This window comes from Heteronotia binoei, chromosome 4 (assembly GCF_032191835.1).
Source record: "Heteronotia binoei isolate CCM8104 ecotype False Entrance Well chromosome 4, APGP_CSIRO_Hbin_v1, whole genome shotgun sequence".
Lineage (NCBI taxonomy): Eukaryota > Metazoa > Chordata > Lepidosauria > Squamata > Gekkonidae > Heteronotia > Heteronotia binoei.
In genome coordinates, this window is record NC_083226.1 from 148,638,346 (window position 1) to 148,650,086 (window position 11,741).

General features: G+C 41.2%; 1 protein-coding gene across 1 annotated transcript in view; it reads right to left on the reverse strand.

The window, feature by feature from the left end:
- Positions 1-10,170, reverse strand: part of NDUFS4 (NADH:ubiquinone oxidoreductase subunit S4) — a 57,302-nt gene extending 47,132 nt beyond the window's left edge. The window contains exon 1 of the mRNA XM_060236001.1: positions 9,905-10,170. Within this exon, the coding sequence (XP_060091984.1) occupies positions 9,905-10,017 (113 nt within the window). The 5' untranslated portion in view covers positions 10,018-10,170. The remainder of the gene's footprint in view (positions 1-9,904) is intronic.
- Between the last annotated feature and the right edge of the window lie 1,571 nt (positions 10,171-11,741).

The following is an 11,741-nucleotide window of genomic DNA, read 5'->3' on the forward strand; positions in this document are numbered from 1 at the left end:
GTACCAACCGCCTGCACAATGCAGGAAATTCACAAATGTCTCCCCCACACACATACATACCCAATGACCCTTGTTTCATGCCAGAAGATAGCAAAAACCTTCAGGATCCCTTGCCAAACTGGCCTGGAAAAAAATTCCAAACTGACTCCAAAGTGTCAATCAGCATTTCCCTGGGCATGTAAGAAAAGGGCAACAAGAACTAATCACTGATGCAACCCTTCCTGCCTTCCTTATCACGATCTGCCTCATTCACAGAATCAGCATTGCTGTCAGATGGTCATCTAACCTCTGTTTAAAAACCTCCTGGGAAGGAGAGCCCACAACCTCCCAAGGAAGCCCGTTCCACTGAGGAACCACTCCAACTGTCAGGACGTTCTTCCTAATGTTTAGTCAAATCTTTTAATTTCAAGCCACTGGTTCTGGTCTGACCTTCTGGGGCAACAGAAAACAACTCCACACCATCCTCTATATGACAGCCCTTCACGTTTACATGGTGATTACATCCCCAGTCAGTTGTCTCCTCTTCAGGCTAAACATACCCAGCTCCTTCAACCTCTCCTCACAGGACTTGGTCTCCAGACCCCTCAATATCTTTGTTGCCCTCCTCTGGACATGTTCCAGCTTGCCTATAACCTTCTTAAATTGTGGTGCCCAAAAATGAACACAACACTCTAGGTAAGGTCTAACCAGAACAGAGTAAGGTGATACCATCACTTTGGATGATTTGGACCTTATATTTCTGTTGATACAGTCCAAAATCTCATTAGTCTTTTAAGCCAACACATCATGCTACTGACTCATGTTTAGTGTAGGGTCCTACCTAAATGCAGAACTTTACATTTATCCAGGTTAAAATTCATTTTATTTGTTCTGGGCCAGTTTTCCAGCCTGTCATCTATAAAGACGTTGAACAAAAAAAGGCCCTGGGGCAGATCCTTGAGGCGCTCCACTTGTCACTGCTCTTCAAGAGGATGAGAGATTCACAAGCACTCTTTGCATGCACTTTTGTCAACCAGTTACAGATCCACCTAACAGTAACAGGATCCAAACTACATTTCACCAATTTGCCAACAAGAATATTATGTGGAACCTTATCAAAAGCCTTACTGAAATCAAGATAAACTACATGCACACCAAGATAATAACTTTCTTAAAAAAAGAGATAAGGTTAGTCTAACATTACTTGTTCTTGAGAAACCCATGATGGCTCTTAGTAATCACAGCTGTTCTTTCTAAATGCTCAAGGACTGACTGATGATTTGTTCTAAAACTCCTCATGAAATTGAAGCTAGAAGTGTCAAAATTAGCCACCAGCTTCAGGATGATCATGGGACGATAATCGGGATGAACATGATCAAGCATGAAGAGAACCAGAATACCCTGGTCCATGTAGTCCCCAGACATCCTTCCACCGCTTTTTGCACTGGAAGCCACTGGCAGGCATAACTCATCTGAAAATAAAGCATCAAAATTGCCCACTAGCTAGCAGAATTTTCTACTTTTCACAACCCTATTAGGAAAATCTGTTTTCACTCACTGTGTTCCCAAAAAGTTCTTGAAAGGAATTTTTACTTTTGTTTCCACCAGTGACTGGACCTCACTGGAGTCTTTCTTTGGTTTTATTTCATTTAATATATAAACCATTTGAACCCATGGCCATGTGTACTGTGTCATCAGAGTTTCTTTTCCAGCAGCTGCCACTTCTGCCCAAAGAGTCAGCAAGTTCATGGCCTCCAAAAGTAGTTCTACCCAAGCCTTTCCTTTCCTTACAAGATGATGTCTCAATTTCACCTACCACAGCATATTGGCCTCCAGGTATTTAATGCCCCCCCCACCCCCCGCAGTGACTGAACACACATTTCACAACTTGGATATCTGAAGGGATTTATTGTTTTGAAAGAAAGGGCTATCAAGTAACAGCTGAATGATGGTGATCCAGTGGAGTTTTCATGACAAGAGACTTCAGAGGTGGTTTGCTATTGCTTGCCTCTGCATCAGGACCCCAGTCTTCCTTGGAGATCTCAAGAGCCACATGTGGCTCTTTTGCACACAGTGTGTGGCTCTTGAAGTCCTCACCGCCCCATTGGCTGGCTTGGAGAAAGCATTTCTCTATTTAAATCACCTTTCCAAGCCAAGCCAGTCAAAAGTTTGGAAAAAAATGCATTTTAAGTTAAAGTTGCTTTCTTTCAACCTCTTCCTCCCTCCTCTCCTCCATCTATTTGCCTGCTTGCCTTCCTTCCTTCCTTGTGGTTCTCAAACCTCTGACATTGATGTTGCACTGATGTTTATTATATGTGGCTCTTATGTTAAGCAAGTTTGGCCACCCCTGGGCTAGGCTATTCAGGTCAGGATTTTATTGCTTTAGCTGAACAGAATTCAGGTTTCCTGCATATATTCACACTTTTCCTACGCTACATGGGCTCTATGCTTGGAAAGAAGGCTTCCTCTCAGACAAGCCTGAGGTGAGTTACTGCCACCATCAGACACTGTTACATCTGAGCCAGTGTCACCTATGTGTTGCACACACTCTTCAAGAGCTCAAGTACTCTCTGCAGCATTTTTCCACAAAGCTTTGCTTGACAAAATCTGCTGCCACATGTTTTTCCATTTTTACTTTTATACGTCACCACCCTGTAGACACAAATTCCAGACGTGATGCTGCAGTTGGGAAAGCAGTTCTTCACAGCTTGTTTGTTTAGCAGCATCACACCCGTCACCTTAGAAAGTGACCTTGCTATTCTGCCAGTATGTGACTGCACAAACAGACTTGATGATGGAAACAGGGCTGTACTTACCTAGTTGCTGTTCATATGAGTCCACCATGAGAGCACAAATTCCCTCCCTTCTGGCCCCACTGTGAACAATCCATGATTTCCCCCTGCTACTTGGGCTTCTTTGTCGGCTTTGGGGATCTGAGGGAAAGGGGCACTCACCCTCCCATACCACACAATGATTTTGGTGAGAAGTTCCACTGTTGTTTTCCCTCTTTGCCATTTTCTCTGCACAACAACCCTGTGAGGTTGGTTGGGCTGTGTGACTGGCTCAAAGTCATCCAGTAAGTTTCCATGGTAGCGTAGAGATTCAAACCTGGGTCTCCCATAGTGGGACACTATCCCACACTGGCTCCTCGTTATCCTCACAAATTTACAATGATCAGAGAGCACCTTACTCTCTCTTCTGTCACTGTAAGTGTACAACAATATATGCATGATCTAAAGAACAACATGCCAATCTGCAGGCCAGCAAGTGCAATGGAAACAGAAAGCTCCATTAGAAACTGTATATTCACAAACCAGAGACATACTATTTCTATTTAAAAGGGGGGAAATGGGGTGAAAAACCCACACACACCAGTTTTATTACACTGCCTGTCTATACATCTGCATTACAGATATGCAGCACAGTGAGAAAATGAAGAACAAACCCTTTCCCCCCTGCTCTCTGGAGCTCTCCTGCCTGTAAACAACTTTTACTCATCACAGGCAACTAGGTTGTTTGCGAACCTGAAACTGTGCTCCTCTAAACAAGCCATTTTAAAAGTTTCAAAACACATACAGGAAATGAAGATGGCAAGAAGGATATATTGAACCCAATAAACTGAAGCAAAAAGGTACCTCACATTTATATATCCAAACGACATGGACAGGTGAATTCACTATATTTGTCTCCCAAGAGAGCAATGACTTGGAAATACACAGATGTCGCTCATCTGGTGCCTAAATAAACACCAAAATAAAACTAATTTTAAAGTTACTAGACAAAGGTCAGGCAGCTACTTGGTATCATATATCAAAGCTAATCACTACCAAAAGTTCACCTGTTGTTTTTTTAAACTGAACTCATGACCCTTTAGGTACATTGATTGCTGATCCTAAACTGAGGAATATGGGTGCTGTAAAACTCACAGGGCACAAAGATCCCCTCTTTAACCTACTCTGGTAGGATATGTTTTAACAGCTCTGCCTTCAATACATAATTTTCATACAATTTTTTATGAAAAACTGTACCATGACTGAAAGCAAGCCATCTGTTGATAACAGCCAAGGCACTGCTGTACAAACAAGATGACACAGTTGTGATGTTAACTACAGAGAGAAGCCATGTTGGTCTGCAGTACAGCAGCTAGATTCGAGACCAGTACAGACCAACAAGATTTTCAGGGTGAAAGGTTTTGAGAATCAAAACTCCCTTCACTTATATCCTAAAAATCCCACTTGGTCACTAAGGTGCAACTGGACTTGAATCTAACATTTATGACATTATTCTGTATCCACCCTGCAACAGCAGAAGAATTTGCTTAAAATCGTTCACAAATCTTACAGAACAATACTTTATGCTCATGCAGCATCTTCTTAACTCTTGACTGGCGCTGGAATTTTCTTTTTGTGGGCTGGCTGGTGGGAACAGGGATAGGACTGGGGGTGGAAGGATTACAAATCTGCAGAAACCACAGGTGACCTAAGTTGTGCCCTGACTGTTTTCTGAAATGTCAAATGTCTCCCCACACAGATCTATTCAGGCCATACCAAGAGCCACAGTAACCAACAAGCATGCTTTTATTATCACAGAGTAGTACAAAAGTCAAAGGGTTTAATTCCAGAACTGGGAGGAATGAAAAAGCTAACGTTCCACAACCCACCTCTGTCTTCAGGAAAGGCTATGATCTTTCACTGTTCCAAAATGTTACTGAATTCTATAAATTTTATATATTCTCGGGGAGGGGGGAGATTCACATATTTAAAAGATGGCTGATGTCATGCAGTACATTTTAAACACTCAAATATCTTCTGAGAATTACAGGACATAAGCCTATTTTGAAACATATGTGAAGTAGAAATGAATGGCTAATCACAACAATTTCAAGTACAGAACCTCAGTTTAAAAATGTGCTACATTAAGGACAACTGCCCAACTAATGCAAACATCTTATTTGTGTGGTAGCTGCATTCCTTAGCAGTCCAGCAAAATCAAAGACACTGAGTGATCAATAAATTAATTCTTGTTCACTTATTTTGAAAAACGCACTGAAAGATGTGGCTTATAGATGCAGGATCCAGAGTTTTGGGGTGATAAAGATAAGCTTGTGAAAATGGAGCACAATATAAAACACCACCAGATTGCCGATAAACATGTGGACAACTATGGGTGAGGGGAACTGTGCTTGTTTGCACTGCATGTCCACATAGCAGATGCTTTTCTCCAAGGATCCATGTAATCTTGCAATTCCAATTTATTCAAAATATTAGAGGTTCAACTGTGTGAAAGGCTGACTCTATTAATCTCTGGAGCAGACAATGTTCTGTTTCAAGTTCCATCCAGAATCAAACAGAGCCATAAAGACACAATCTCATAGATGGAAACAATGTGATATCTAATTTCAGAACACAGCACTACACTCTCTGAAGTACAGTCTTCAAAGAGATCTTTTGGGAGCTCATTTAGCTTACTTATGACAAGAAAGAGTAATAACGAGAACAAAAGAAAGGGATGTGAATGTACTTTTTAACAGCACTATTTCAAAAAGCACCAGAGTAAATCTTAGGAATAAAGTTTTATGGTAAAGTGTCTGGAGGCAAGGGTCTGCCTTCTCCCAATGCAAAGATATTTAGTTTGTTACTTTGATTTCTACCAATATAGCCCTTGCCCTGGTTTCTCCTATCTGACTGTCTGTCTGACAGTCTATCGGTTTTATCAAGTTGTGCTGTCAATAATATGGTTAGCTGTGGGTTTCTGTGACAGAATTTTTTAAGATGTTTATGCCACCATCTATATCAATTTTGTTTTACCTCATATGAAAACTATCTCAAGAGCACTGCAGTAGGAAAGAAGCTATTAAGTTTAATCTGTTTCTTTCACAGAACAAAACACACAATAAGACAAATTTCTTTTTCTAATGGCTTAATATTAATAGGTGAAGAGTTTTAAATAAAATACACACTGGCTTAAAATTTGAAATGTCAAAAGAGGTGGCTAGTTACCCAATAATCTTTGGAACAGTTTTCTGAAAAAGCAGTATGTGAACTGCCTTTACCTGGAGAGCCCAGGCTAGTTCAATCTTGTCAGATCCTGGAAGCTAATCAGGATCAGCCCTTGTCAATATTATGGATGGGAGACCACCAATGAATACCAGGGTCACAAAGCAGAGGCAAGCAACAGTAAACCTCTGAACATCTCTTCTCTTGAAAACTCAACTGGGTTGCCACAAGTCAGCTGCGACTTGACAGCGACACTCCCCCCCCCCCATGAGGACTAGCACTTTTCTAAACTGTAGAACATGGTTAGTTAAATAAAAGCAACCTGGAAAGGGTTCTCACCTCATCTAAAGGAGTATGTCACTTCAGCCTGAAAAACTGACTGGAAATGTATGAAAGAACTGTAATACATATTTGCATTGCCAGCAATCACATTGACTGAAGAACGAAGTTCAAATACTGCATGAAACTGCCAGTTCTCTTTGGCTACACAGACTGACCTTACAAAAAGAATTGAGGTTTCTCACATTGACAATCAAATATGTGCTTTGTAATGAATAACATTCTTGAGATTCCTGCAGCAACAGAATGGCTGGTTAAGTAATACATCTTGCAAAGAAGACTTTATCTGCTGAAGAATATGCAGCTATGCAAAGACGACTGTTTATCTGCTGAAGAATAGGCAGCTATCGGAAGCAAAAGAAAAACAGTAGACAATTATGACGCTATGGAATATGTGGGATGCTTGCTGAACATATAATGAAACTGATTATGTGAATGCATCAGGAAAATCTTTGCATTTGACGTGTTCCACCATGTAGAGATGAAAATAGCAGAGACTTCAGTCCAGAAACGTTAATTGCTCTTGCACTGTTATACAAAACTGTATATTAGCTTCTCCTCAAGGATGGTTTAAAACTTAAATTATCATCCAGAAACTGCTAAAATGGTCCACTTCTTTAAGAAAGATCCATGTGAAATTCTGATCAAGTAACACCAGTGGAGCCTTTGGAATTTATGAAATCAAGTTCTCGTCAAAGCCACACATTTTACAAGTAATTTCCTGCCATTGAAATTTTAAAAATGTATCATGAAATGGATCCAGAGTAGGACCAACTGCACAAGCAACCCAATCAACTGCAGTATTTTACTTGCACAGTGAAGCAGTGTTTGTGCCAAGAAAAGAAACCTAGGGTTCTTTGCAATCCTCTAGAGCATATCAGTGTGCAACTCTCACACTATGCACAACTACAAGCAAACATTGTCTCTGGAACACTAAAAAGGAATTACGGACATAAGTCATGGATCAGGACCTGCGCTGACTAAAGCAACAACAAAATGATCTTTTAAAAAAAGAATTTTTTAAAAAAGAATTTTGGATGAATTTTAATCATGATAGGGAGGGCACATCTAATAGGGTTAGAAGATGAATGAAGCGGAACAAATGTCCTGAAAACTTCTGGCTAGAATGAAAAAGAATTGGAGCTGCAGGAATCATTTCACAATTTTGGAAATAGCTGCCAAGGAAGTTTTTGGCCCCCTTTTTGTATTAGTGTAAAAGACAAATAAGATATATTCTTCCACAACAAATCCAGTCCACAGGTAACAACATCAACCTAAAAAAAAATGTGATTGTTTCCTACATACTGATTTGTAACATTAGGATTTACATAAACACTACATTAGAAAATAAACCACTTGTAGTCTAATTCTATGTATGTTTATTATATGGACACATATGAAGTTGTCCCATATCAGAGCATCTTGCAACTTAAGTATTCTTAAATTGCAAGCAGAAAAAAGTCCTTCTTAAACACCTACTAAAGAAATTTTATATAGAAGTAACAGGGATTCAACCGTTTTGCATTATCCATCTCTTAACCACAGCTCCTCACAAAACCTATGGAAGCTTATGCATATTTACTAGGTTGTAAATGGCACTGCTACAATGTCACTTTCTTCATGCATAGCATTCTATATCTGACGTACCACTATATATACTGTCTTTTCCAGAACAACTACTTTTTATATAGCCTATTTCAGTGCAGGTCATATCCATTCCAATTTGTTAAAAGTATCGTGTGGACCTACATTTCATGGTGAATCTTCTGCTCCAACATTTTCACCAAAGATCACTTTGGGTACCAAATGGACATAAAGCTTTAACGGCAAGAGTATATTTGTGATGCTTTGGGATGAATTGTTCCTTACAGCCCAATTCTATGCAGCCTGACTTGCCCAAGTCCATTAAAATTAACTGTCTTATGACTAGTTATGCATAGGATTAGGCTATTACTAGTCTACAGGAAGAGTGTTGTCCCCGTAGTACATTAAGGACATAAAGTAGTAACAGGTGACAAGAAACTGAAATAATCTGTTCATTTTAAAATGCAACACTGTGGGCCCAAAGGCAAAGAAAACCCCCATTTTGAGGATGCTCAATTAATATTTTCTTCTTCTGTACTCACTGCTATACCTAGGGCTTGAAAAGAAAGTTCCTTGTCTCGTTTCCACTATCAATTAGATTGGCCAATGATAGCAAAGACCAATCATTTTCTTAAACCAAATGGACACTAATATCTGACTCCAGGCTCTTAACAGTTCATAATTATATACATACGCAACTGCCAAACCTCAAAAATATAAACACAGAAGCTATCTTTAATAAAATCAGCAATCATTACATGCTGTTCTTTAAAAAGTAAAACATTGTGTAATAAACCCTCATTTTTCATCTTAATATCTATATTTCTAAACACATTCAGTGCTTCCTTTTGAAAGTTCCATAAGAATTTGTTACCAAATAAGATTTATTTTAGAAGCAGCTACTGTAACCTACTATTACCCCAACTTTCAGCAAACACATAACATACATGCCTAATTAGCAACAATGATCTAGATTTAAAAAAGCACTACTCTATTTTAAAATCACTTCCACTTTTCCTTTGACATTTGTGCGCTCTTCCAAGCCATGTTGATAATAGAAAAAACAACAACAGTAGCCTGTCAGTTTTACAGGATTGTTCTTCTTTCTTGGAAACAGCATCTCTAGCTAGTCATAGATCACATGACATTCAAAAGAGAAAGTTGAAATACAGATGTAAAAAGGTTTAGTAAATATGGGACAGAGGATAATAAGCTTCAGTGATGGTCTGGCATAGCAACCAACATCAATAACTAATTACCATCACAATAACTGGGTTTTGAAATAATGGGCTTCTTTCCCACTACAACAGTTACATTACCTCAACATAGCTAGAAAGCTGGAGTTACCACCGTGACAACTGCTGTGCAAATGGATCGCTCCGTTCTTATTCACTGCACAATTTCGCACCACATAGAAATGTCACAAACGTACATTTTCATGTTACAACTTTTATGCTCCATTATTTATGTGTGTGGAAAGGTACATATAGACGTGGGCGCCCCCCCCCCCCAAAATATATCTCTAAACCCTCTAACTGAACATCAACCAGGTAACTAGAAAGTGGGCTCAGGCCCACGTATGTTTGACTCAACACAGATGCAGTGCAATGCAAGCACCCTTACTAGCTGGAAGGAAGCCCCCCCCCCCCCCCCGGACAATCGGGCTTGCTCCCGAGTAGGCAGATGGCGCTGCCAACTCGGAGAATTATCCAAGGCTGCCACAAGACTCTTGGGGGCTTTCACCCTTAAAAGCAAAGCTGCTTCCTCCCCGCAATCTTTCAGCCTCCTTTTACGGGCGGAACGCGCTTTCCCTCCAGTGAGCACAGAACGGCACCCTTGCTAAATGCAGAGAGACGCTTAATAGAAATGGGAGGGAAGGACGCCTTTGCCCTCCTCTCTGGGGGCGATAAGAGAGGAAGGGGGTCCAGGGAAGCCACAACCCCAAAGAGGAGGGGACCTACGCGCTCTTCCTCTGCCAACCGCGCTCCTCCCCTGTCCCCAAGTACCTGGCTGGAGTCAAGGAGCCCCCGCCGGCGGCCGCTCTCGCTCTTGCCCCCAGCGCGAGGTGTCTTGCCCAAGCGGCTGACATTGAGAGCTCCCGCAGCAGCGCCGTCGCCATGATGATGTTCTAGCAGCCGCTGCGTGGACGGGGCGCCGCTAGGGACAATATACCGCCGTCTTTGTCAAGAACGCGAAGTCGGAGTGGTATGAGCCGCCGCAGGCTCCGGGCCGAGCTGAGGGGAAATGGAAGAGGGAGAGAAGCGGCGGAGCTACGGAAAGGGGAGGGCGTAATTCTAAAATAAGCTCTGTAGTTTCGGGGTGGGGGACGGCTTTTTTTTTTTTTTTTGCAGCAGCAGCAATATTGTATGAGTTGAACTCTCTTGCCTTGCAGCTCAGTTTCCCTACCCCCCCGGCATTTGGAAATAAGTCTCATTGAGGTCAATGGGGTTTCGTTTGTTTAAACCAGGGGTGGCCAAACTGAGGCTCGACATGGGACTCTTTCGCACATCTTCTGTGACTCTCAACGCCCTCACTGCCCCATTGGCATTTGTCTTTTTAAATCACTTCGCCAAGCCAGCGGGCAGCTTGGAGAAGGCATTTAAAGTTAAAGTTGCTTTCTTTCCACCTCTCCCGCTATTTTCCTTCCTTCCTCCTGATGTTCTTGTTGCTCTCAAACATCTGGTGCTTATTCTGTGTGGCTCTTACATTAAGAAAGTTTGGCCATCCCTGGTTTAAACATTTGTGTCCTGCTTTTCACTGCAATGGGAATCCAAAGCAGCTTAAAACGTCGTTCTCTCCTTCTCATTTTATCCCTACAACAAGGTAGGTTAGTAAGGTTGCTAGGTCCTCCCTGGCCACTGATAGGGGATGGGAGGGTAGGGTTGCCAGATCCACTTTGGGAACCTCCTGGAGGGTTAATGATAGAACCTAGAGAGGACAGGTACCTTAGGGGCACTCAGCCACTTTCCATGGCAGAACAGGAATTTGAACCTGGGCGTCCCAGATTTTAGTCCGGCACTGTAACCATCCTACATAACATGCATAGGATTAAAAAGCAGACCAGTAGCTTCTTAAAAGTCAAAGAAAAGGTATTCCAGCATAAACTATTGTGAACTAGAGCTCTGTCAGATGCACCTCTGGCTTAATTTTGCTGCTCTTCTGGGATGATGGCGTCATTATATATGCTGAGCACTAGTCCAACACCCACTCACCTCCAATACCTCAAGAAGTTACCAAACATTTAATGAAACTTTTATCAATAAAAGTTGATGCTAATTATCAATAAAAGTTGATGCTAATTGTCTTAAAATGTCCTTGAACTATTGAAATGACAATCAAAGCATTATGTAGCTCATTAACTATCCCAGAAGCAAGTCATTCTTTCCCAGTTTCAGCTTCAATCCTACATTCACTTTCCTGGGAGTAAACCCCAATGAATAACTTACTTTCAAGTGGACTTGCTTCAGCTTGCTACCTTTGCCCTCTTTACAGGATAGATAGATACAGGATAGAGTTGATGATGGGACATCCTGAAAGGAGGCTGGGATACTAAAAATGTGAAGTTGCCATCCACAAAATAGATAAGAGCAGCAATGCTTGAGCTTCCCCTGTTTTGACTCCCACCTGGAATAGCCTGTCTGCAGAGGACTAGAACACTTTCAGGCTTTTATTCTACAGATATGTTCTGGAGGGTATTCCTGGAAAGGGAACAAGGCAATAGTCATTCTATAAAATATTAGGCAGTTAATTGTATATTCCATACTCTCTGGAATGTGTTGCTCTTAATTTTTCAATCTGGCTTTGTTGCAGATTGCCTGTATTATATGTTCCTTATCTGTAAAT